Source organism: Sylvia atricapilla, chromosome 12 (genome assembly GCF_009819655.1).
Source record: "Sylvia atricapilla isolate bSylAtr1 chromosome 12, bSylAtr1.pri, whole genome shotgun sequence".
NCBI lineage: Eukaryota > Metazoa > Chordata > Aves > Passeriformes > Sylviidae > Sylvia > Sylvia atricapilla.
The window spans coordinates 17,520,151-17,547,969 of NC_089151.1; the positions used below are offsets into that span (position 1 = coordinate 17,520,151).

The following is a 27,819-nucleotide window of genomic DNA, read 5'->3' on the forward strand; positions in this document are numbered from 1 at the left end:
GACTCTGGGGCCAGCATCAGGAACTGCCCATTTACAGGCTTGAGAATTTTCTGGAGGATGGGTGAATTTTTTTGGCAAACATAAAAGCTAGGGAAAAGTTTAGCTAACATAAAGTCTCTCTTCCCTTCAGTGTGTTCGCATGCCTTTGTGCTGCCTGGTTTGGGATAGGATCAAAAATGAACAAGTTCTGAGTTTTACTCGTGGGATTTCTGACTTCAATAATACATGTGTATTATTGGAAACCTCATGAGAGTCCATTCTCACTAGTTTCCCAGAACATTTTCTTTCCCAAATTGGTATAAAAGCACTTTGGAAATGCTTGCACAGACAACATTCTGCTCAATGGGAGCTCCTGGGTGCTTAACACTCTGTAAAAGTCTGTCATTAATTTAACAATCTGTGTATGGATTTAGGGTCCAGACTTTTCACTTTTTGTTGGTGGATCATGGATGGTGTCCCTGTCACAGTGTCACAGAAGCTTGTTCCATTTACCCAGAGCCTCAGAAACATGGGTGCAGTTGTGTAAGTGCCCTTCTCAGAGGGACAGAAAGAGGCAAAGTGCCCCTCAGCCTTGTGCCTGCTGCTGTCCTCTCTGCAGCCACCTTCCAGAAAAGGGGCTGTAGGTCAGAGTGGAGAGGGAAGGAACTCCCTTAATTACCATGATTTACTGCCCTTGGCTTGGCTCTTTGCTCCTGATGCTTCCCGAGGGTAAAAATATCTTTCACCTCAGCAACACTTTCTGCAATTCAGCCCCTTTCTCCTTTCCAGATATGCTGCTTGTCATGTTTTTTCTACCTAATTTCACATCTTAATTTGCTCATTTTGATTATATTTTCCAGAGCATTGACACTGTGACCCTAACTTGAGAGGGGCTCAGTAAGCCATCTCTCAAAAAGTCAGTCAGTGCTATCGGGTATCTGCAGTTCAGGTCAGGCTGTACTATCCTGCTGGCTATAATTCTTGGAAGTAGTTTTGCTTATGACTGTAGTAAGGTTATAGTTTCACATATTTTTCAGACTACCAACTTAACCCATCCCAAGAGATGAGTCTACTTCATTACACATTCCCTGAAGAAACAATCAGTTATTTGAACTGCTTACATGATGCAGGATTGCTTTGAACAGCCTCGTCATGGCACTGGTTGAATGAATACCCTTGGTTTGGAGGAAAGAGGAATTCATAAGATGAATGTTGGCAAACTTCACAGGACTTTATTCTTCCTGGGATTCCTTGGCATGAGTGAGAACATGATGCATTTACCACACTTTCAAGGCTTAACCCAAACCCTGCTCTAAGCAGCTGGCACTTTCCCTGCTGTCTTGGCAGGGGTTTGTCTCTGCTGGTGCACAGGGACTGCCACCTCCTCATGGGTTTCTCCGTGGGGACATTTGACATGTTTCTGAAATCCCTGCTGCCGTGAACTCACTGTTGTGTTATGAAATGCTGTGTGCCCACAGGGATGCTGTGCTCCCCTCAATAACCCATGCCTCTTGGGCCAGGCTGGCTTGCTCTGGCATGTGTTCCAGGCAGGAGCAGAGGGATGGTGGCAAACGTCAGGGTGATTTCTGTACTTTGTGAGGGCATTGCCATGATCTGCTCATAAAACCTGAGGGAAAGGCCTCCCTCATCTCCCCTCGGGCTGGGGTCTGAGCAGAGCTGCAGAGTTATGGGGACACCTCTGCCCTGCTGGCACATGTGGCTGTGCGCTGGTGTTTAACATCTGCCCCATTCCAGAGAGCAGTATGGGCCAAAGGGCAACTTCTGGCTGTTGTCAGGGAGCCCTAAGCTGTGTGAACAGCTTTGTGTTCTCTGGGTCTCTGCCATACCCTCTTCTGGCTTCCAAGCTGCCCTTGGTTCCGTGTGGGAAATGGTCTGGCAGAGAGAAGCCCCAGGTGGGACAGCTGAGTTGAGGGCAGTCTCTGCTCCAGCAGGGGAAAGCTTTGGTGACAGAGCTGGGCCTTTTGTGAGTCCTTTGTGGCTCCAGAACACCAAAGACATAACAGAACATCAGGGCAAGAGACAAGAGTTTGATGAAAATGCAACTGTAGGTAAGGTAATTTCATGAGTTTTCTTTCTGGAAAGTGGACGAGAAAAGACTCCAGTATGCTGTAACATGAGATGGCCCCAACCACACTGTGATGTGCATATTAGATTTCTAGGAATCTTTGGCCTCAGATGGTTTTAAATAACCAGCAACCATAGTTCATAGGTCATCTGCTCTCCTTATTCTTTGTTTTTCAGGGAAGTTCTTAGTTTACATTTTTATGTGTTTTAAGTAGAACTAAAAACTGTACTTTATGTCTCTGTACTTCACGTCCTGTAATTCTTGTTGGGATGTGTTTGAATCAATGATTTGGGGTTTTTTAGGAACTGGACAGTTGGGAAATAACAGGAATCTTGGATCAATGTCCACTGAAGTCTGTGGAAAGCTTTATGCCAATTTCAGTTGGCCTTTTGTCAAGTCTTTTAAAACTGTTTGTGAATATTTGGAACTATTTTAATGGCTGTGAAATGACATTTAACTCTTCCTTTTTAATGCTTTTTCATCTCGAGCACACTCACACCACATAATGGTATTGATTTCTTTGGCCATTGTTTTAGTTAAGACACAGTGGGTTTTTAACACCTTATTTTATGTATATGCTCTTAACACTGAATAAGGCATTCTGGGTATGAGTAGTATTCCTTAGGAAATATGTGCACTCTTTTTAGTACTTCATTTAGCTGAGCTACTCTTGTTCTTGTGCAAACTGTTATTTAACTTTACATCACTCAGTACTGAGTAGTTGTGTTTAGCAGAAACACTGCAGTTCAGTTATTCATGTTTTAATTCTCAGTTTCATTTTGTTAGGCTTTTACCTCATTATTTGCGTCTGGTTTCTGAAACTCCTCTAACTTTAATGTGCATCAAGCTGTTGCCTTCAGTTTAATTAGCATGTAATGCAAGTGCCTCGTGTGCAGGCATAGAACCCACAGCCACGAGGCCTCTCCAGCCTGGAGTGAGGATTGGTCTGCTCCCTCAGCACTCAGCTTTGTTAAATTATGGGAGAGAAGTAGTTCTGCAAATCCTTCACTCACTGTCACTGCTCTGCTTTTTATGGAGGGTCTGGTTTTTCTGGAGATGCTGAAACCCCAAAGTGAATTAGGTTTACAGGCTGGTAAGCTGCCAAAGGCTCCACTCCGAGTCTAAGAACACAGGGGAGCAAATGGGAGCAGCCTGTGCTGTTTCCAGGAAGAGGCAAATGAGATCTGTTAGGGACAGATATGTTAGTGTGTGGCTCTGAAAATTCTTCCATGTGAATTGAAAAGCACAGGAAGAGCTACCTGATTTTGTATACTTAGGATGATCTTTTTCAGTGGTTTAAAACAATCCTCCTTGTTTTTCAATTTATAGTTGATGTTCAATTAAAAAAAATCTTGAAGCAGCAGATACCATGTTGTCACTGCCCTTGCCCAAATCTCATTTTGAAATTCTTCTTCATTTTGCAACACACCAAGAAAACAGAACAAGTGCCTTACCTTGGTGATTACACCAGATACCGAGGAATTTCACAGAGGCGTATTGGATCTGAAAATTCCTTTAGCCCAGAGCTAAGCAAATGTTTCATAACAAATAAGGAGAGGAGGAGGAATGTTGCCTTTTTCTCTCTTCTCAACTTTATGGCAAACAAACTGCAAGTTCCTCTAAATAACTGAATCAAAATTATTTGCTGACCACACAGGTCAACTTAGGTCTTTCCATTTTCTTTCCAGTGGCATGGAATATCCCTTCCAGAAAGATAGCAAGTATGTTAGTTCTAGAAAACTAGTTCTAGTTTTCTTCTTCTTGTGAGGGAAGAAGAAAACAGCGAATTCCAACAGAGCAATCTCTTGGGTGTTCCTTCCCACCATATTCTCACAATTATTGCTATTATTAGTGATAGCCACAGTGGGATACAGAGGGAATAGACTGGAGTCCCTGGCCTTTTTCATGCTGTGTTGTCTAGACTTACAAGAATGTTAGATTTTGTCATCCTGCTTCCTCTCGTGGTGTTAGAATTGCAGAGAATCTGAAATAAAAATGGAATTTTGACCTATCTGACCCTCTCCTCCTTGTGTCCTAAAACCATCAGGGTTAATGGAAACTCATCCTTGATTCAGGGGAAATCACATGTAATGCAGAAAGCTATGCTGAAAGTAGAAAGCCCAATGCATAAATTTCCATGACAGTTTTGACAGTATTTGTTTTGAAGTATTTGAGTTGATGAATACATTGAATCTAACTCAAAATTATAGAGATATTTAATGTATTTATAGAAAATAATTCCTAGGACATCCAGGAGTTCACAGTAGCCAAAATGTGGCCTTCAAAAACTGGAATTCCTTCTGGTGTAAAGCTAGAAAAGATGGATCTGTGCCAGTCTCCTGCCTGTGTGCCATGGCATTTCTCAGCTGGCGTGTTTACCAGCCAGCACAGCGGAGCCAAAGGCCACTTTGCTTCACCCAACACTACAATTTAAGAACCTGGAGGAAAAGGACCTGGCAATTGTTGTCCCATTGCTCTCTTTGCAGTGCTCCAGAGAACTGCAGCTCTGTCTGAAGTCAGGTCAGCATTCTTGGCATTGCTTTGGAATTCCCAAAGTGATTAATTCAATACAAATCCTTGAAACCATCCCATGCCTGGAAAAAAATGGCAAATGGCGTGTGATTGAATGACTGTCCAGACTTCTCTGTGGCACTTCCCCTTTCTTCTAGACAACTTCACAACTTCATAAAACTGGATGTTATCAAAAAGAAGGTATCTTTCATTCACACAGCATTTTTCAACTTGGAGGATGAGTTTGATGGAAAACCCAAAGGAAAAATGTCTTATTGGAGATTTAGGGTAATTTTTGTTGGAAAAAAGTGACTACATTTGTAAGGCACTCAGTCAGCTGCAGCCCTGTGAAGGTGCAGCAAAATGCAAGCAAGGCCCAGAATTCAGTCACTTCTTCCCCCCCACCATGAATTCTCAACCCACCCTTATAATGTTAAATATAGAAATGATGTTTGGGGCTGAGACTTCATGTGCATCAGGGACAGTTTCTTACAGGAAAATGTACAAACCTCCTTTTTTATTTCCATATGGTTTGAATCATTTACAAAATGAATCCTACAGGAATAATTTCAGATGTGGAAACCTTTAAAATGGGGAAATAAGAACCAGATTCACTACATTTCTGTTTTCCAGCTGAAAAAAAAAAATGCATAGCAGTGCCCAATTATCAGTGCATTCTAGATAAAGATTGCCTCTCACAACCACTTGTAAATTGTGTGATGACACACATCTTAAGGATTAGAATAGTAGTCATCTTCCCTACAGCAAAGTACTTTGTCATGACCAAATGTGATCTGACATTTGAAATATGCCAACTTATTGCAGTGAGCAGGCAAGTTAAATTTCTGTCAATTATTTAAAACCTGTCTTTTATTGATGGAGACAATTTAAACCTTCTTGTAGAATGTTAAGTAGATACAGGCTGAGATACGTAATTATGAATTCATGTTGAACAGAGGAGAATGGGCAAATTGTGGATCAGAATATAATTTGTATATTTATTTTTATTGTTATAATAACAACAAAGGGCAATTAGACCCTCTCAGTTCATAATGTGGAATCTTTTCTATTACCAAAATTGAGATCACAGTGTGACTCTGTGAGCACTGTCACTGGGCTCCTGTGAAAGGTGCTTATATTGTGGGGTACTGCAAGGCTGCCTTTTTGATTTGGATCAACAGGAGAGATTTTCTATAAAGAGAGCAGTGGACGATTGCAGTCTGTTGAGGATCTGTAGGTCTTTGATAAATCTTTCCAGCTGGAATGGACTTAAAATCAATTTCAGCATTAGTTTAGGTAATGGTTAAAGGTGTGAAGATTCGTATGTAACGTTCAATTTTCACTTGCTTTTTGCTGTGTTGAGTTTTCCTCATGGGCAACAGTTCTTAAAGTGCAGAAAATCCCACAGATCTTAAAAAATACTGTCCTTGTGATACCCGTGGCATTCAGGCCCTGGGAGGCTGTGCTAAAGAAGAACATCCATTTCGGAAGGGAAGAAGTGATACATGTGACATGTCTGCATTTTCAAAGACTTTTTTGAGGAAGGAGGTAGAATCATGATCTTGGAGGGCTCAAGATGTGGGGCAAGATGGTTTGCAATTGACATTTGTTTGTCTGCACATATTTTTCTGAAGCCTAAGAGATATGTAGTCCTCGTGGGATGTCAGTTTTGGCAGGAGGGTGTTGGCACATGGTAGGGCCTCACTGATCCAAACCAAAAATCTGTATCTAGTATTACGTATATAATGTAACAGAATTACCTGATGAAACTTCTTTTTGGTTTTTGACTTGGTAAAAAGGGGTGTTTATTACAGCATGTTTTACAAAACCAATAAATGAAATAAAATCATAACTGATTAATGAGCTGCATGGAAATACTTCCTCAGTGCCACCCACATTTCCCTGGCCCTGATCCTGGAAACACTTCATCACATGTGCACTTTTATGCACAGATCCTATGTGAAAACTACAGTGTAGTTTTCCCATACTTGTGTCTTTCAGAGATCCAAGAAGGAAAACAATCAGATGCTTGCCTTTAGTGATTAGCTTTCCCTTGTAGGAGGGTATACATTTCACACTGTGTTTAAATTATAATTAAATTGCAGGGAGTTGATTACTGAATGATGGTGCTTAAATGTTCAGATGTTTCAGCTTTGTGCTGCTAACCTGTAATGTCATTTTCTCCTTGGAGTGCCTTTCACTCTGGGATTCCTGTTTGGTAATACCTTGGTGTGAAAAAGCTGTGAGCCTTAATTCAAATATTCTCTTCTATGATGTGTGTACTTATGAGAAGTTGCAATTCCCAAAAGTATTTCCTTTTAATGTATACCCTGTACACAAAGACCCACACAAACAAACGTGTACTGTGAAGAACAGGTTAATATTGCACATGAAACTAGCCATGATATTGTGTGAAGGTGCTGTGCTGCCCATCCCACAACATTCCTGGTTTGTGTTTTTCCAAATGGAAAACCTGGTCATCTCCAGGAGGAAACGACACATATTTAAACGGGAAGGATATCCAGAATAACTTGAATAAGATAACCTGATCTATAAGTTGATCTATGAGTACTAATATCTTGAGTAGCTAACCAGCGTCAAGGTGTGTTTCAGCGCATTTCCCACACCCAAGCAAATGTTTCCAAACAAGGGAAAGATTCGCAGTTTCCCTCTGAACTTAAAGCGAAGACAGACCAGAACCTTGTGGGTTTTTCTCATTGTAACTGGCTCGGTGCCAGCACTGAGAAACCTGTCGGGCCTTTTCGCTGCTCCTGTGAAGTGTAGCTAGTTTCTATCGGGGAGCAAGCCAAATTATCACATTATTAGCTGTGATCGTTTAGACTTAAGGATGAGCTCAGAGTTACTCTGGGTTTTTTGGGTGCCTTAGATTCTAGAGGTTTCTCTGCACCATGCCCGGCTTTTGTTGTGTTTCTGTATCGTTTGTTATTTTCTCGTTCGTTAAAAACAACTCTTGCTTTACAAAACCCACCTGAAGAGCCGTCTCACAAATTACTCTAAGCCATTCCGAGAAGTGCAGGACGCCCTCAGATTGCACTGGGCCTTTGTGGAGCTAACAAATCCCCGGCTGGGTGTAAAGATGCACGTGGTGGTCCGCGGGGCTTTGCAGGCAGGTCTCTCAGGAGCCGGCGTGTTCCAGCTAACCCGTGGTTTCCTTTTTTCCAGTCAGGTTTGATAAGGACGCGGCAGATGGAGTTCCTGATCTCGCCCTTACCTCAGCGGCTGGCGCGGCAGCACAACTACAGCTCCCCGGCCGGGCACCACCCGCATGTGCTGTACAAGCGCACGGCCGAGGGGAGGGTGCACATGGGACACCCGGGACACTCTGGACACCCGGGACACTCTGGACACCCGGGACACCCCGGACAGCCCTCACGGCCCCGGCTCTCCCCGCCCGGCCGCCGCCCCGCCCGCGCCTCCCGCGGCCAGCCCGCCTCAGCCGGCCGAAGGTTCCCCAAGCAGCATTTTTGTGGACGTCGCAAGAAATGTATGTAAGGAAACTTTCTCTCCTTCCTTGAGGTAGCGGCCTGTTTCAGGCTGTGTGGTGGTCCCGAGTAATGCCTTGAATTGTAACTTTCATGTATTTCCAGATTCTGTGCTGCCCAGGGGTGCAGTTCTGAGCTCACAGTCAGTGTCACTCAGCTCTGCACAGAGCAGGGAGACAAAACAAATCCTTTTCCTCATGGAGACCAAGGACAACTTTCAGCCCCAAAGCACAAACTGTGGTAGATATGAAGGGAGAAACAAGGATGAGACCTCACAACCTGGAGCTGGAATTGGACAATTAAACCCCAATATACAAATGAACCAAAACTTTTAAAAGTGTGAGGCCTCGTGACCATTTGTCCCTTTTGTGACCATTTGGGTCCACCTTGGGTGTAGCCCTGGTCAGGTTCTTGTCCTGCCCAAGGTGTATCCTAAAGGCCTTTTAATAAATACCTACTTTATTCTCTGTCTCTGTCCGGTCTCTGCTCCAGGTCAGCCTTCCCAAGGCATCACAAGGTGTGCTTCACATCTCTTCATGTCCTTTTGGGATGGAGATGTAATGGCTTTAAATTATGTATTTCTAATGTGAAACTCATATGAGAAACTGAGGTTTTCCTCTAACTTCATAGAATCATCTCTTTTATTAAGTCACCAGAATTGCTGTTTAGTTTTCTTGTACTTTGCCTAGATTAAAAAATCACAGTGGTGACTTTTTTTTTTTTTTTTTTTTTTTTTTTTTTTTTTTTTTTTTTTTTTTGCATTGACATAGTTTTCAGAAAGCAGATCTGCACAGTGATGGATGCCAAGTCCCTGAACTTCTCTCTGTTAGGTTGGGGATAAAAAAATAATTAGGCTTGAAGATGGAGGAAAAAAACCCTTCAAAATCGTTAATTTCTGAGAGGATGGAGAAAAAGTCTTTCAGAACTCACCATTTGATAATGAAATTTTCAGCAACTGAGATCTTCAGAAAAAGCCACCCATGCAAATTGTTTAAATAAGATTTTGGAGCCACGTCTTAAAACGTATATTGAAATATATTATCCTGCCAAGATCCATTCTGAGTCTTTCATTAGGCCCTCAAATTGCAGAACATTTTAGAGCCCCCTTGGACCCCATATCTGTACTTTTAGCATTCAGTTGAGTCTTTTTGAAAGCTGATCAGCTTCTGAGCTGAGTTACTTAATGAGGGTCTCCAGGACTGCAAACAGTATTGAAAACAGTGCCTCAGTCCATTTATATTCTTCCAACTTCCTACTGAAGTTCTGAGAAAATGAGCAGCTTCCTTTTCCAAAGGTGTGTAAGGAAGAAGGAGGAAATAAATGGAAGGGAAGGAATGAAAAAGGAGTTAGTGGGAAAAGTGGTTGGCTGAGACTGAAGCCTGAAAACAAGTGGCTTGTTAAACTTTGAAAAATCCTTCCCCCCAGGTTTAAAAGCCAACCCTCAAATACCAGATGCGCAAGGCCATGATTCAACCTGTAAACATTTGCCTTCTAATGCAATCCAAAACTGCCTCATTATGTCCTCCCTTTCCCTCCTGTCTGGTTTTCCTGCTGCAGAGCAGGGCTGATGGTGCTCTCTTGTCTCCTCTGCTCTACACTGGCCCATCTTCTTTGGATTGTCCACTGTGAATTCGTGTCTCATTTACTGTTCCTCCTGTGACTGCTTGTCCAAAATGAGAATTGTCTACGTCCTGTTGAGCTTTTGCACAGTGCTTATCCTTAAAATAGATGAGAGCATTTTGAACACTGTATTTGTATGATTTCCTGGGATGTGAGAAGATATTGTTGTTATTCCTGTCTTATAAATGGGACTCACAGGCGCAGGAGAGGTCAGAAGTAACCAGTGATTCTGGGAACCCAACTGAGAAACTGAATTTTTCTTTAAAATACTTTGTAGTTTTTTAACTCTGCGTGTATATCTATTTATTCAGTAATTTCACTTACAGCTATGAGCTCCTAGCTGCATATTCAAGCAGGGTTTATATTAAATGAAGAAGATGCAATTAGTATCCAACTGTGATGAGTTTAGTAAAAGTGATTTACCCAATCATTGTTTAGGAACTTGGTATCAGACACTCTTAGGATCTGATTCTGCAAGATAGCATTTAAGTACCTTACCCACAAAACTCTTTTCACACCCTGTGGTCTTTCACTTTGTGCAGTTCATACCTGTAACCTTCTGAAAGAAAGGAAGGAGTTCTAAAAAATAATAGCCCATTTCCAGACCCAGCCTTGGTTAATTTATAGAACAAATCAATCTCTTGTTCGCTGAATGAAACAAAGAAATTCACATGTCATTTTGTAATTTAGTAGAGAAAAATACAGGATGCAGAAGAATTTACCCAAGTAAGGGTACCCTTTTTCTAAGAGTATTTGGTACGTTTTTCTTCTTGCCTTAAAAAAAAAAAAAAAAAAAAAAAAAAGAAAAAGAAAAAAAAAGTTTTTACATTGTTTTCCTGGTTCTATTCTGAGATCTGGAGTCATATCAATTGGAAATTTTCAGCAAAATCCGATTTGGTCACTTGGAAATAGAGCTTTGTTCAAATGAACAAAGAGATGGAGAATTCAGGCTGACAAAAGGTGGTCCTCTGCTATTAAACCTGCCTAGTCAGGGTTAACTTCTCCTAACCTAACAATGAGTTCAAGCCTTCTGAGCAGTAAGAGGGAAGAGCACATTGCCACTTGGGTGTCATAAAAACAACTTGTCCTGCACACCATCTTTTAAAATTTCATGTGCAGGCAGTTTGTAAGCACTAGAAAAGCCAGTTAGTCATCTTCCAAACTATTTGTCACAACCTAAATGCTTTTAGATCATGAGAATTCATTGGACTGTAGTTAGTAAAACATGCATGAAACTGCTGCTGCTTAGGTTTTATGAGAAGCAGTGAGGTAAATTCAAGAGCAAAACTTCTCTGCTGATGGATATATGTATCCAAAGCACTGGAGCTGCATTGCTTTCAAAATACTACCTGGGCTCTTGAACTGAGCACTTTCCTCTTGGGTGGGGCCTGTCCTTGTGTCTTGATGTGCTTCCAGAAAAGAAAAGTTCTTTGAGTTTGTAAAGGATGGTTGTGTATAATGAGTGACACGTTTGAAGATCACCATAACCTGGTCCTTTGTGTGTTAAAGGCACCTCAGAGTGCCGAGTTCTAGAAAGCAGACCACTGGTGTGCATTCTGTGGTGTTCTTGATTTCCCAGTTTGGCATAGAAGAAAGTAGGGTCTGTTTTAGCTCTTTGGAATGACTTTTCTGATGAGACACAGGCAGGTTGTTTTTTTTTTTTTCACTAGGGGAGGCTCCCTCACTTAAGTTGTTACATCCTGTGTCAAAAAAAACCCCTCATTATTATCCAAAGAGTTTGTTCAAGTGGCCTTTAAGTTAATTCTTGATGCAAAGGCAGTGTAGGTTTATGCAGAAGAACCTGTGGAGGAGCACTCTAGGATGTGGGAGATGGATTTCTGGTTCCGTGAAGAAGTGGAGTAGAAACCATTCTCCAGCTGTGCCACTGGCTGTGCTGCACCAGCACACAGGGACAAAGTACTCCCTGGAATTGGGATATGCATTGCCTGTTGTGAAGCCCTCCTTGGTGTTGCCTGACATTTCCCTGTACTCAATAAATGCATTCCCAGCCGGAATAATCTTGCTGGCAGTTTGGCATGGAAGGCCAATGTCAGTCCCAATATCAGGCTGGCAGGAATTTCCTTGTGGTGTGTATCTGATTTATGTACTGCCCGTGGACATCTGTTGTGGAAAGGACTTTTTTGCCAACTGCTACGTAAGTAGCACATGCCAAACACCTCAGGATGTTATCAAAAGGACAGGAAAAAAATGCAGATACTCTGTTAAAAATTGTGTTGTATTTTTTTGCACAGATGCTACCATTTTATTAGATTAATTCCTTATTTTAAACTGCTTATTGAATACGAATGTGGTTCTCCCATTTCCTTCTCTCCCTGTAGCCATCCTTCCCTCAGGAATGAATCAGGTCTTTTTTAATAAATATGGAAGAACTTAGCCAGAAGTATTAAATCACATGCTATAAAAATAATCTCAGGCTTTAAACCTGTGATACTTCATTTTCTGATGAAACTGTTCATGGGTGATCTGAACTCTTTCCAAAACAGTTTTATTTCCTTTTAGATGCACCCAAGCCACCCACAGCAGAGACCTACATTCGCTCAGACGAGTATGGGACTTCTGCGAGGTTCAAAAGATCATCTGCTAAAATCCAGAAGAATGGAAGTCTAAATGTTGAAACCCTTGTTGTGGCAGATAAAAAAATGTTGGAGAAGCATGGCAAGGAAAATGTAACAACATATATCTTAACAGTCATGAACATGGTAAGGTGTGGTGTCACTGAAGTGCCTTTTCTCTGGGAATATTGTTGTGTCAGAGTAGGATCTTTCATTAGACAAATACTGATAACCAAAAGAGCAGAGACACCTTATGCAGGCCTTTCTTCAAGCTTTATCTAATGTAGTACTTATATTATTTCAAAGCCTTGAAATATAGAACATCACAGCTCTGGCAACAGTACTGTAAAAAAAAATAAATAGGAAGTATTTTAAAATACATCCTCTGTAGTACAAAAAAGGCAGATACTGAAACTGAAACATTCATTTAGTATCATAAAGCTTTATCTGTTTCATCTCATGTCTCCTAGAAACACTTACTGAGAAAACACAAATATATTTCCATAAATTTGATACAATTTGACTAGAAGTAGGTCTTCCTGCATGGACTTTCTCTTTATTTTTGTACTGTAAAACTTGAGCTTGAACTTTGACCTTAATTACACTTGATCCAGGAGACCAAGGACAGATCAAAGGCCATTGAAGTCAATAGTATGTTTTTGAGTTTTTGACTAAGTGTAGTTTGGGGCATAATTCTTCTGGTTTGAGCTCTTTTGGGTTAATCCTCTGAGGTTTATAACTCCATTAGTTAGTATTGAAAATTGAAGTCCAAGGCAATAACTCAGTACATATGTTTAATCCATTAAAAAGGGATTATGCATGTAGGTGATATTTCCTCTCCAATAATCATTGCAGGTCTCTAGTCTGTTTAAGGATGGAACAATTGGAAGTGATATAAACATCATTGTTGTGAGCCTGCTTCTTTTGGAACAAGAGCCTGTAAGTTGTGTCAGAATTTTTGTCTGAGCTACTTCATTTGCTGTTGTTCATTGGGAGCACCCAATGCTCCCACATTATGTGTAGGGGGGGTTCTTAAGACATAGAGCATGAAAAGAAGATTAAAACTGCCAAAGTCTCCAAAATGACACTTTCTACTTTTCACTGCTTCTAGGGTTTTGATTCTATATATGAAATTCTTCATTTCATATAAATATTCTTTAGAAACACTGAAATGCTTCCTGTAAGATAAAACCTAACATTTCCCAATGTTTCTTTGAGGAGGAATGTCTGGAGTGCGAAATCTACTTAATAAGTATTTAAATAAATAGAATGATTTTGAATTGGGCTTTCCAAGGTGTGATGATTAGAAGTGGGAAGGAGTCAGAAGTCCCAAACTGAAGAAAGCATGTAACAAAAGGTGGGAGTGGAGCCAGTTCATGTGTCAAGGGCGTTGAGACAAAAGAAGACAAAAAATCTCTCTTGCTGAAAAGCAATTTGTGATGGGTTGATATACTTGGATAATACTTCTCCTCCCCAGCAATTACAGTACATTATAATCACAATATTGAATATGGCTTGGTGTTCAGCATTCTCAGGAATCAAATATATTTGTACACTGTAATTCCAACCACCGGCTTTGGAAATATCTGTGTGTCTGGGGAGAGGCCCAGTTTTATTTTACAGTTGTAAGAGATTCACTCATCAGCTGACTCAGCCATCACAGACAGTTACCATGGGAATACATAAGTTGATGCAGAACAAATATGAAATGTTAACTCCCTTTTCCCTAAGCAACTCTTTCAGTCTCCTTTCTCACGTTCTGCTGGGAACACCTTGTCTGTGTGTCTGTGCTGTCCCTGCAGGGCGGGTTGTTGATCAACCACCACGCTGACCAGTCCCTCAACAGCTTCTGCCAGTGGCAGTCTGCCCTGGTGGGGAAGAACGGGAAGCGCCACGACCACGCCATCCTCCTGACAGGCTTTGACATCTGCTCCTGGAAGAACGAGCCCTGTGACACTTTAGGTGTGACACCACAACATGGGCTAAGGAACCCCGGGGTGTCCACAGCAGGAGCTGAATTGGTTTCAAATAAAAGAGGCCATTTTTGCACATGTTGTTAGTTATCTTGAAGAGGGGAGAATGGCATTATTTTTGGATTGTCACCTCTTCAAGGAATATTTATGATTTTGAAAGTATTTCTGAGCCACTCTATTTTTATTTTCTTTTTGTGACTGCTTGCCTTTTTTGAATGGGATTCCTCCCTAATTTGAGAGCAGTAAGGGCATGGGGGGTGAGTTGTGGGGGAGAGAATAATCTTTACAAATAAAGTGTAGTTGGAGAGGTTAGGTTTGATTTATACTTTTTATATGGGAGTTCTTTTATTGTCAAATAAAAGTCTGCTGTAATTCCTCCATGATAAACTTGATGAAGTAGACAAGTGTCTCTATGTGCCAAAATAAACTGGCTTATTAGGACCAGTGCAGATGATACGTGTATTTGGAATTGTGCAGAGGAACAAGCTATTTTACTGCTTCCTTCCTTCAGGATTTGCACCCATCAGTGGCATGTGCAGCAAATACCGCAGTTGCACCATTAATGAAGATACAGGCCTTGGGCTGGCTTTTACAATTGCTCATGAATCTGGACACAAGTAAGTTTCTTCTTCTATAAACAAACATGCAAGTGAGTGGAAACATGGCCTATTTAATATATATTAGTTATGTATAGATCATTTGGATTGGCACATTCTAAATATGAAGCATTATAAGCCCAAGGAGTGGTGGTGAATGGGGTTCCATGCAGCTGGTGGCTGGTCACCAGTGGTGTTCTGCTGGGCTCAGAACTTGCCAGTCCTCTTTAATATCTTTGAGCTTCCCACACTGCTCCCATGTTCTGGTAGGCAGATCCCTTCTGGTGTCCATGTGGTTGCTCCAAAAAGAGAAGGGTAGCTGCAGGTTACTGCAGCTTCACTGGAGAGGTGATTTCTGAGGCTCTTGGAAGTCTCCTTTTCTCAGAAGACTCAGTGTTTAATAGGAGGCTTTTAACCTGTCCTTTGTTCTCTCTTCCTGTTTAATAAGTGATTTGCGTAAAACCCACCTTTGTAGTGGTCTCTGCATTTCTGTATTTATGTCCCTTGGATTTCCATTTGATTTCTATTGTAGAAAAACTGTAATTTTCTTAGAACCTGGTGTTTCTCCATTAAAATTAAAACCATTAATAATCTTTCATGGAGCTTCAGCTATTCTTCAAATTGTTGAATTAAATCTAAAGAAGATAATCAGGCTTTGTTCTGCTGTTTTTTCCACCGTAATTTTGAATTACTTTTCCACAGCTTTGTGCATGGTTTTGATTTCCAGTTTAGCACAGTTTAAGCTGGAGTCCATCTCACCACTGGCAGTAGAGAAGCAGAGTTTCTCTGTGTGGGACAAACCTAACATCAACGGCTTAATTAAAAGGTCTTTATTTTTCAGCACCTTTAATACACAGAAAACCTTTGGAAAGCAGTGATACTATATTTGACAGTATTCTGCTGATTGCTCAAGGCATGAAGCCTTCCCATTCTGCCTGGCTGCATCAGGACTATTCAGTTTTCTTTGCACTGGTATGCTCTGCAGTGCACACTATGACCTAATGTCTACACCAGTGACCCTTTCACAGGTTTCTGTACATCTGAAGGGAAGCAAGGAATTAAAGGGTAATCCAGCTGCCAGTGAGGCCCGTGGGAATTGTGCCAAAGCATTCAAGGGACCAGATATGTAATATGAATATTGTTTGAACCTCTTGTCAAACTAATGCAGTTTCAGTGACCTCAGTACATTTTTAAAGCCCTTCGATCAGTATTAGGAGAGGATCATGACCACAGCTTATTTTTCAAGAATTATCTCGTTTAGTTTCTTAATGTTTCCTCCCTTTTTATTTTCTTATTTGCTTTGAGAGATTCAGCTTGGAATATTTTATTTTTTCTATTTTTTCTTTTTTTTCTTTTTCACCACTGCCTTTGATTCACATGTTATTCAGCCTTTCTTTGGTGTACTTCCATGCTCCTAATAAAATACTTATCTCCTGGGAAAAGCCTGCACCAGACACAAAATGTCTTTATGATCATTTGTTGTGTTGTGGTCCTGAGACTACCTAATATGTGATGTAAGACAGCAGAACTTGGTTTCTGCGATACAGAGTTCCTTGGAAGAAAAAAACCTGTCACAGCTTGGAGGTGCTGAGGTCCACTGTGAACGTATTTACCAAAGGTCTCACAGGAGGGGAATATCACACACTGTGATCCACTGAAAGCTTCAGTGGTTAGACATTTTAGTGTTTTGTTAGACATTTTAATGATTTTTCTGAAGTTTGTGTTTTTACCTGAAACCTTAACAGTTCCTCTGGGTGTTCAGAGCCCATTGTGTCAGTGGGGTATAAACTGGAGATTCACAGCTGCAGTGCAAGGGAACGCAGTATTTTATGAGGGGTTCTAAAACACTGACTCAAGTAGTATTTTATTTTTGTCCATTTATAGGAAGAGCCATGTATTTTAGGAAGTTTGGAGCCTCAGCTGGTGGCAAGACATGCAGTAACTCTGATGAGCCTGTAATGATTTATAGCAGTAGAGGCCTGAGTCCAGTAAATGAGATATTCCCTCCACATACACAGACTACATTTATAAAGTCACCAGTGTTCTCCAATATTGAAGTAACAGATGATGAAATTTCTATCCCAAACACATGGAAATTCACAGATGTCCCATACAGTCAGTAAATACAGAACAGTGAAAGGAAAACCTTTAAAAATTAGCTTTATTATATTAATAAAATCCCCATAATTTGTAATTATCATGTGATTTTTTATAGTTGCTTATTATTTTTTATATCATCCTAACACCTCTCCTAGTGAAAGCAGGGCCTCCTGATGCTCAGACTGAGCAAAACACCCCATAAGAGGCAGTTTTCCCAAGTAAGAGGCACTATTCCCATTTAACAGTTACAGTCTAGACAAAATGACACTATAACAAAGGTGAGGAAACCAGTGTGATTTGCCTGAGATAATACAGCAAGTTAGTGGCCAAAATTAGAAAAATAGTAATATTTTTATGTTCATACTTCTGTATTCTATTCATTCCCACCCATTTCCTTTGCTACAAATGGAGCTGTGGAGCTCTTCCCTCTGATAAGGAAAGCAGTTATGGTGGGTAAGGTACATGCCTATGGGTGGTAGTTCCCTGGATTCTGACCTCCACAGCATTAATATTAACAGGCATTGTCCGTGGGCAGAGACAGGCTCACACTCTTGCAGGTTTTGAGCTGACAGATTTATAGGAAAGGGCAGTGTGGCTGAACATGACATCCATGGTGTCCATCTGCCTCTCCATGGAACTGTTCTCCTTTGGGAGTGAGAAGTGGGTAAACTGGGGAACTTGGGACGCAGTCTGCAGCTCTGGTGCCTCTGTGCAGTGTCCTGGCACTGGCTCCCTGTGCAGCACCAGGGTGGCTCTTCCTTGGCACCTGACCATCCTTTCCCATCAGACAAGTGTGTGAGGACAGAAATTGCTGTTCATGGGAATTTGACTCATACCAATACTAATTTTCATGGTGCTTAAGTTTTCATCCCATTGGAATGAAAGGGATGGATTCCACCTTCCCTGTGCAATTCAAGCATAGAGCTGTTACCCAGAAAGTGTTTCTTTTCCCTCAAATTTTGTCTTGCTTCTGTTTAATCTACACTTTCACTCTCCCACCTGGTTCTCTTTTCAGCTTCGGGATGATTCACGATGGAGAAGGAAATGCTTGTAGAAAAGCTGAGGGAAATATTATGTCTCCCACACTCACTGGAAACAATGGAGTGTTTTCTTGGTCTGTGTGCAGCAGGCAGTATCTCAACAAATTTCTCAGGTAGGTCAGATGTAAATCTGGGCTAGTGCCAGGGAATGCAGCTCTAGTAACTGGGCTTGAATTCTTGAACAGCATAAAAATTACTGAAGTGTGAAATTCTCCTCCTTTAAAATGTGCTCCAACCCTTGCAGTGTGTGAGCCCACACACTCAGGCTGCTGGAGCACTGAGGTGGTGTGGCCTGGAAGGGCTTTTGTCCTGCCTTGTTTCAAAAGCCTGAGTTTCACCCTCCAGGAATGCCCTGCATCAATGACTGGCATATCATTCTTTCCCAGGCATTCCTGTCAGCAGCTGAGTTTATTAGAGAATTAGTAGGAAGTGTACACAAAAAAGGGCAGACACAGTGGTACCAAAGTCATTGCAAAATGTAAATTAACATCAGTGGCCTTTCTTACTGGAGTTTCTCTCTTCATCTAGTTCATGTCATGAGTAAAGGACATTTTACATTTTTCACATCTGTTTCTGGGAGAAAGAAAAAAGGAGAAAGGGAAATATGTCAGTTTTTTTCCCAGCATGTTGTCATTACTCAGTGATCCCTTTAGAGGAAACTGTTTTTCAATCACTGTTTAATTCATGACTACATTAATCTTTCCCTTATTTTTTTTGGTCATTCATGGATAGACTATACAGAAATACTAAAAAATGTGTAGGAGGTATTTTGAGCAAGAGCAACACAGGCATTTTAGATGTTAATTCCTTAGAGTGAGAAGCAGGCACCTTGTTCTGTGAATCTGGTCCTTGAATTCCCAATCAATATCTTAGAGTAGCAGCCAGAAAAGGTGATGGAGTTCTGGGTTTGTTTTTTAATGCTGCAGTGATGCAATATGTGTTGTGTACAGAAGCAAATTTCAAGCTAAGAAATCACATGAGCCCTCCAACCTGCCATATGGTCCCAGGGACTGACACTTGGAAGGCAAATCCAGCCCGGAGTGACCTTCTGTATCCAGGGGTTCTCAGGCAGAGGTGAAGGGGAAAAGGAGGAGCTGAGAGCTGTGCTCTGGACACAGCCATCCCAAAGACACACCCTGGAGCCTCCTGGTAGCTCCACACAGGACAGTGCTGGAGTGGGACACTGCCTGCTCCTTCTGCTGATCCCTCATTTGGGGCATCCACTGAAGGAAAGAGGTAGATGAAGTCACCTGGCTCTCGGTTACCCAGGAATACAAGGAGGAAAAGAAGTTGACATCATTCTTTTTTGTCACCACAGTCCCAAAGTCTGGAAATTCCTGCTTTAAACTCTGCAGGTCAGGCTACCAACAAGATGTCATGAACTTTTGGTTCCTGCAAATAATATTCTTGTTTCAGAGCATACCTCTAAAACTAGTTAAAGGTACTGTATACCATAATATGTAGTTGTGCTGGTCTGTAGCAAATTAAAATATTTTGATGTAAAGATCATAGTCATGATTAATTTACCTTCTCATTATAGTACAGCTCAAGCTGCCTGCCTGATTGATGAACCTAAGCAAACAGGACAGTATAAATACCCTGACAAACTGCCAGGGCAGATCTATGATGCTGATACCCAGTGCAAATGGCAATTTGGAATGAAAGCAAAACTATGCAACCTCAGCTTTGTAAAGGTACCTATTGATGCATTTTTGAGAAGTTACAGTGACATGAGAGAACTGCAGTACACTGAATAAGTAGAAGTAATATGGGGTTCTTCAGAGGCCTGGGCTATTTCTCTGCCTTATCTTGCTTGGCAGTTTGCTTTGAAGGTACTGGCCTCTTTTGAGGAATATCCCAGTCCCAGGGGGGTTTCAGAAGGAAACGTGTTCCCTCCAGGAGTCATAAGGGGGGCACTTGAATCCACATGAGCCATGAGCACTTGCCTGCTATGCTAAGGGAAATTAGCAGGCAGTAGAGTTTTGATCAAAGCTTGTGTGGGGTGTGGGGTAAGAAGGACTCAGTTTCTTGTGTTTTACTTTTATGACAGCAAAAGGTCTGGGAGAGATCTATAGGGTTATTTTAGAGCAATGAGATGTAACTTATACTCTTGACTGCATGATGAATGATTAATTTAGATTAACCTATTGTTTTATGACTGTTACACTCCTTACCGGTCTCTTCAGAGAAGGCATTTTTTAAAATAATCTGGAGTGCTCATTCTGAAAAAAAGTATGGTAATTTCTTTTACTCCTGTTATTATCCTGGAGTATTTTGATTTATTGTATACTAACCACATTATTCAAGTGATGGCAGCTGTGTTTCTTCCACAGCTAACAGACAAGGAAGAGGGAGTGAACAGCACAGTGCACAGACTGCCTTTCCAGATATCTTCTGTGCTTTAGAAAGTCTTGTCTCTTCACAGTATTGTGGTCCCTGCAGACATGATGAAATTTTAGCCATGAACTTTTTAACACTGCTTGTGTTCTATTATAACCTCACACTCAATATAATTTTAAGAAATATATAGTGAAATGGTGCATAAACAAGAAGGCTCTGCTAGGAAACTTTAACCCAGGCGTTTCTATATTCAGAAAAGATTTTATTTATACATCTTTTAAGGTAGCAAAAGCATGTTTCATTGGTTACTCTTTTTAAACACCAGGAAATAATGGAAATTCTGAGCGCTGTAGCGAGTACTGTTTCCTTTTCAGGATATCTGTAAATCTCTCTGGTGTCACAAAGTGGGTCACAGATGTGAGACAAAGTTCATGCCTGCAGCAGAAGGAACACCTTGTGGTATAAGTATGGTAAGTTGTTTTATAAATAAAATATTGTCATCCTAACTTGACTGTTTTTGGTCAAATGCAAGCTCCCATCAAAACCAGTTTTAGCCAGATCCATCCAGATTTGCCCTCCTGGACTTTGAGATTCCTTTGTAAATGATTCCACTGTGATGCATATTCAGCATGTGGACTCCCAGGCGTGCTTGTCTGGTGTAGGGCCTGGTGCCTCTCCCAACGAGCTGTGGGATCTGATATCTCTGGCAAAGCTTAATCAGTAAGAAAATACATTAATTATAATGGGAGTTAGATCAGTGCTTCAAATTCCACTCTGATATGAGAATACCTTAAGCCATAATATTTCCTGTATTTTCATCAGAGATGACCACTAAAAGAGTTTATTCATTTGAGTCAAACCTTATAATTTACATAATCTTTACATCTAATTTATGTCATTTTACTTGTTGGTATTCACCTTCATTTGTTTGCATTTATTTGAGTTGAACCTTCTAATTTACTCTGATCTGTAGTTATGCAAAATATTTTCTTTTCCTATAAGCTATCTTCCAGCAGAACATTGTTTTGCTTTTTAAGTTAGTGACAAATGTTCTATTTTACTTTGTCTCTGTGTGCAGTATTTTGTAACTGAATCATAAAAGGGAGACATGTTAGCAGAATTCTGTTTGTAAATTGCATGGGAAGTGTTGAGGCCTACAGCACAGGGCCATAAAGTAACATGGATTACTGGGGGACAAGTAGGGCAAAAAAGCACTCTTTAAGAGAGCAGTTTTGAAAATTTGTTACCTCAGGGATCCTGAACTCAGATCTTGGATAAATATTAAGACATTACTTGTCTATGCCACTGTATGGATCCATGTCCCGCTCCAGAGTCCTTGTCCTGCTGTGAGCTGTTCATGTCCCGCTCCAGAGTCCTTGTTGTGCTGTGGGCTGTTCATTGAGTCCAGTGTGTGACCTTATCTTTATTAGGATCAAGCACTGGGGGTTTTAGATGTGGTGTTCTTGTTTCTGTTTGGGATCTGCTGGCTGCTGCTAACCGTGTGTTTGTGTCCTTGTCTTGCAGTGGTGCCGCCGGGGACAGTGTGTCCGGTACGGGGACCACGGCCCCAAGCCCGTCAATGGCCACTGGTCAGCCTGGTCCCCCTGGTCAGAGTGCACCCGCACCTGTGGAGGGGGGGTCACCTACCAGGAAAGACACTGCAATAATCCAAAGTAAGACACAGATATGGAAAGGTAGTGTTTTTCTGCTGGTCGTGTCGCTAGAGCAGAAAATGAGCACAGTCTGTTTCTGCAGGGAAATAATGTGTGTGGAAATGTTTGTACAGTCCCTTTCCGTGGGGAAATAATGTGTGTGGAAATGTTTGTAAGGGTTTCTCCTGTGGCCAGGATGGGCAGGCAGTGGGTGGAAGGCAGAGCTATGTCCTTGGTTGGCTGCAGACTCCTGGAGTACCTCAACATCTCCAGCCCGATTTGCTCCATTTATTTTGTGATGCTACAATTTATCAAATACCTGCAGAAGTAAGGAAGCATCATACAGACATTTTTACATTTTACATTTAAGGAAGCAGCACACAGACATTCTTACACCTAACAGCCTAAGAGCAGCAGAAAAAGATCTTAAAAGCTATTAAGACGTCTACTGAGATCATATTATCCAGGATGATAAGGACAGATGCCTCTGCATGTCTGTCATGTTCTTTGCATTCTTTTATATTTCATGAGTCAAACAAAAGTTGCTGAACCCTAGAACTGTGTGCTAACTCATGAAACATTTTTTTATGCCTCTGATTAATATCTTCTCTGTAAATACTGTTCATTATAGTAAGTGTTTCCAAGTAGATTAAAAGTTTTAACTGACCAGCACCTTTCCCAAGTATTCAACTCACTGCGACTTACAAGAAGAAAAGGATTTCCCTGTTTTATTTCGTACACAAATTCAGCAGGCATAGACACATGTATTCCTCATTGCACACAATAAAAGCAGCATTTAAACTGCAGTAATAAAAACTAGAGAAAATATAACACAGTTTGTATGAGGCTGTAAAGAAGCCTCTCATCTACTATACAGTGCTGCAGTAATAATATCCATGTTTCATATACTATGTTATAGGAGAATGTGAGTTAGTTAAAATAGTCTTTATTACCCTCAGTCAAGCCAATTTTTGCAGATCCAGAGCAGAGTGTTTTGTCAACTTTTTTGTTGTTTCTCAGTTCATTTTCATAAATAAAATTATATGGATATTTTCCTTTGTTAAACGGTTTAGCAAAAGAATGTGGGGTCTCAGTTAGAGGCCATGTGTTTATATTTTGGTCTTCCTGCTTTGGTCCCTGCTTTTCTTGCTGAATTTGTATGGCTGCACAAGCTCCCCCTTGTAAGCTCCCCCTTGCTCTCCCTGTGTGACAGGACAATGTCCAGTAGGGGAAATGGTTCAGTGTGGTGTGAGTGATAAACATTTCTGGGGTCTTCAAACACAATCTCTTCAACATGAAGAGATTGTGTCAGCTGCTGTAGCATTTCGAACTTCCCTTCAGAGTGAACTATCTGTTCTAATAAAGTAAGATTTGATGTAACCAAGTCATACATGGTACCAGAGCTGGATCATGTTTGCACTAGATTTAATCCCATTGTGATAGTGGAAATCCAGTTAGGGCAAAGAGAGGACGGTATAATTTGCTCTCAGAGTTACATTGATGGAACGACAGGAGTATAAATAAGCCACACAACAGGGCACAAATGTCCAGGTATTTGCCATCACAGCATTTTGTATGAATTTGGAATAAGAAGAAAAGTAATATCATCTATTTTTAATGCTACACCACACAAAACTATTTAAGGACTAGTCCCTGTTCACTGTTCACCTCTAAAAATACACAGCAACTCAGAATAATGATTCCTTTCTTTCTGAATTTCTGAAACATTTCAGATGTTTATATATCTTGGTACATACATGTATGTTATTTTATATGTGATATATTTATTTCACTTTTCCTAATCCAGATTTGTGTAGAAGCGAATGTTTATTTTGTTCAAAAGCTTGATAGATGATTTTGGATAGCAAAATTCTGAAAATTGCAAAGAATGACATTTCTGGTAAGAGATTAGAACAAGGAGTGTGGATCTATGAAGAGCTGACTGGACTCTAAAATGAAGTCAAAATGATTGACTTCTTATGAACATTGAGGAAAATATCTCAGTTTCTGGTGATTTTAAGGGTGACACACCTTACCAGAAATTTAAGGGCAAATGAAGAATACAGCATCAGGCTGTACTCACACAGTACATGTCTGAGTTTGTGAAATCCTCCTTGCAAATAATATCAAACCAATTCAGTTCTATTCCTCTTGCCAATTTTCAGGCAGCTCTTGTGATCACATCTAAACAGCTCTGGGTATGGCTTTGGAATTCCCACTGGAGTTGTGCACAAATTCTCACAGACAAACACACATGGGGATCACCTGTAGTCCACAGAGTTGGGCAGATTTGCTAAAATCATTATGTTCCTGTGAATTGTCACAGTGTAATTTCATGGATCTGGTTTTCATACACCACAGCACTTTGCAGTTGAGGTACTTTTCCAAGATAGAAATTGATTGCATAATTTAATAGTTTAGCTGGGAAAGAACCCGAAGAGTGCCCGAGAGATTTAAATTAATACCTAAATCATATCTGTGGGACTGCATCCTACACTTCACAATAGTGCATTGTTCAGCAGAGCAGAATGAAGTTGTAGGCATGTGTGCAGTCAAAAGACTGAATCAAAACTGCTTGAACACACTTTTTAAAATCGTTTGTGTATAATATCTGTAACAGTGATTATAGAAAATATAAGATGTGAACTGATGCAAATTAATGATGCCATTTAAAATACTTTTAAAAGACAAAGACTGTGAAAGACATTGTAGACCTTTCAGACTCATGCAGAATAATAAAGCTTTGTGATACTATCATAATATGCCCACAAGAGGAGCAGAGGTGTTCCTGCATGAAATTAAATGACTACAAAAAGTGAAAGAGTCCAGAATTTCAGAGTCCTAATTCATTTGGTATTGCATGAAATACTTTCCTTATTCCATGAATTCCAGGATTTCCCTCTCTCTCTGTTGTGTTGCAGTGAATATCATGGTTAATCTACCTTTAAAAGGCTACGCAGAATTAATTTAAGCTACTCTTGTAGCATTTTAATATTTGAGTCTTATATGGAGTGGAGTACTTCCTTTTACAAATCAGTCTTTGGAGACTTTTCCTTGCTGGCCTTTCTCACCAAATTTCTCCCTTTTCCAGTTATCCTCAGCAAGACCTCATGCAGGTCAACCTGTTCATGTCAGTGCTGGGGGCTCACAGAGGGCTGAAGGCTTTAGGCTGTATCTCTGTGTTGGGGGAACTGTACCACTACAGAAATACTGGAATACCCTTTTGTGCAGGGCATTCCACTGTAAGTGTGGATATACCAACAGCTTCTGGAGGCAATCAACCCAAAATCTGCTGATGTTACAAACATCTTCAAGAAAAGTGTGATTTTCTCAGTGTGGATAATAGTATTTCCACAGAGATTTGCATTTGTAGATCTCCATCTCGTTTCCTGGGAATCACTTAACTCCTACTGACTTCTTGTTGGTAAAAATGAAGGTGGAGAAGTTTACATTGCTCTCAAGCCAACAGTTTCAGTAATGGGAATGTACTATTAATTTAGTAATGGGAATGTAATATTAAAATGCTGTAATGGAGCTGGGGAACAGAATGCTTCTTTCAGAGCTCCCTTAGTTTGGAGGAATTTTATCCCATCCTCAAATGCAAGAGTGCGGCTGGAAATCACGATCTAGCCATAAATAATTCTATTATATTGCTTATTTGGTGGCATTTACTTGGAAGGAGGTTGCTTCTTTTCCTTACACTGAAGCAGATTTGTTCTCTGGGGTTGAAGGAGGTCAGAAATCCTCCATGTGCTGAAGCTGTAAAGAAAGTCTATAGGGAATTGAGTCAGCACCCAGCAGTGTGGCTGCCTTAACTCAAAGCTCTGACCAGTTGCACAAAGTCAACATAAACACTCCCTGATTTCACTGATGTTCCACATCCTCCCTGCCCTTCACAGGCTGGATTGCCACCAACTAGGACAGAAAATTTGACTTTAAGACCTTCACCGTTATACCCAATATCAGTCTAGCTGGCAGGTGACCTCAGGAAAAGTCATTGAAAGTTGTGTTTTTTTCCACAGCACATTTCGCAGGTGATTTAACCCAGTTTTAAATACAGTAACAGGTGGGTTTCCATCTCTTTCTCTGAAAGACTGTTTTGCAGTCCAGAATTCTGGAAAAGGCAGATATATTATGTAAGTAGAACATAAAAAAGGCAAGTCCCAGCTTGGTTAGAGGGTTAGGCGTATGGGAGTTAAAATTTATACCAGAGCAAACAGAAGAAGCACCTGGATTTTATCCTCCAGGTTGCACGGAGAGGTCTCCATGTTATTCCAGGCATGAGCAAATCAGGAATTTCTTGATATCCTTGGATGTGGGGAATAGTTACAGCATAGTGTTTAGGGATTTCAAAAAACAATATGTTTCAATTGCACATTCTGTACTCTCAGAATTTTAAATTTTTGCTGTTAGTTAATATATAACTGTTATTTGGTATTTTTTATATTAATCTGGGTTTTTTTGTTAATGTGTGTAATGTGGGTGAAGCTGTCTACTCAAAGTTTGTATCTTGTCCTTCAAGTACGAAAGTTCCCTAATTTTTAAAAAAATTGTTATATAAATGAGGGCAAGTATAGCATTGGTACATTTCTTTTCCCTTGATGCAAGAAATGTGTAATGCAACAAAGAGTTCTTAGAATTTATTATTTTGAAGACTTGGCTCAGTGCTTGCAGATGTGTATCTGAGCATTGTGAAACTGCATAAATTACATCAGTGAATTGCTAAGTTTAAAAGAGCAACTCTTGCATTTTACATTGTTTTAGAATGTCTGTGCACAGACCAGAAGGTTTAAAAAAAATATTCTGATAATGTGAGATATGAACAAAGTCATAGAATATGCTCTTTCCCTTCTGGCCAAGATGAAGGGAAATGCCCAGGTGAGGTTTGCTGAAGTGGACTTGACATGTTTAAAATTACCCCTGAATTCCAGCATTTTCCTAAGGCAGGACAACTATGAACAGTCCCCGTTTCTTCTGACTGTTTAAAAGCACATTTTTAAAAATTATTTACAAAAGAAATGAGCAAGCAAATATAATCATTCATTCTCTTTTTGTTTGATCAATGTTATGTTATCCTTTATTAGCTCTAATTGTGATAGGTAATTCTTTGCACATGTTCATTCCTTGGTTACAGCTGAGTAAAAATAGCTGTATAACAAGGTTGAACCCAGCCAGTACCAAATAGCCCTATAAATTTAAATTAGTGCAAACATGACTCACCTCTAGATGGTTGCATCTTTGCTGAGTCTGCAGCGATCCAAGTAGATAATTCATGTCAACTGCTTTGCTTGGTTTTAGGAACCATGAAAATTAATGGCCCATGTAAGAAATACTGATCTCCCAGGGCAGAACGTCCTCTCCTGTTCCCTGTATTCTCACACATGTGTAACATGCCAATCACACAAAAGGGAGATTTTGCAAAATCGTCTTTTTTTTTTTTTTTTTTTTTATCCCCTGGTAGGCCTCAGTACGGTGGGAAGTTCTGCCAAGGCTCTGGCCGTGTTTATCAGCTCTGCAATAAGCAGCCCTGCCCAGCAGACAGCCCCGACTTCCGAGCCCTGCAGTGTGCAGAGTACAACAGCAAACCCTTCCGGGGCTGGTTCTACAAGTGGAAGCCCTACACCAAAGTGGAAGGTGAGAGGGGCCAGGGCAGGGAGCTCTGATTCACACCTGTGCTGTGAATGGAGGCAGTGGTGCCTTGGGAGGGCTGATGTGAAACAGAGAGTGGACAGAGCTAGTGAATAGAGCAGGTATTTATTAAAAGGTCTCCAGGATACACCTTGGGCAGGACAGGGCCTGACCAGGGCTACACCCAAGGTGGACTCATAATGGTCACAGAATGGCTG

General features: G+C 40.7%; 1 protein-coding gene across 1 annotated transcript in view; it reads left to right on the forward strand.

Annotated features, from left to right (window-relative positions):
* Positions 1-27,819, forward strand: part of ADAMTS18 (ADAM metallopeptidase with thrombospondin type 1 motif 18) — a 78,445-nt gene that overhangs the window by 20,592 nt on the left and 30,034 nt on the right. Inside the window, exons 4-13 of the mRNA XM_066327956.1 lie at positions 7,760-8,081; positions 12,220-12,419; positions 13,128-13,211; positions 14,075-14,234; positions 14,757-14,862; positions 17,957-18,094; positions 19,522-19,675; positions 20,696-20,791; positions 21,846-21,994; positions 27,435-27,607. Of these exons, the coding sequence (XP_066184053.1) occupies positions 7,760-8,081; positions 12,220-12,419; positions 13,128-13,211; positions 14,075-14,234; positions 14,757-14,862; positions 17,957-18,094; positions 19,522-19,675; positions 20,696-20,791; positions 21,846-21,994; positions 27,435-27,607 (1,582 nt within the window). The remainder of the gene's footprint in view (positions 1-7,759; positions 8,082-12,219; positions 12,420-13,127; positions 13,212-14,074; positions 14,235-14,756; positions 14,863-17,956; positions 18,095-19,521; positions 19,676-20,695; positions 20,792-21,845; positions 21,995-27,434; positions 27,608-27,819) is intronic.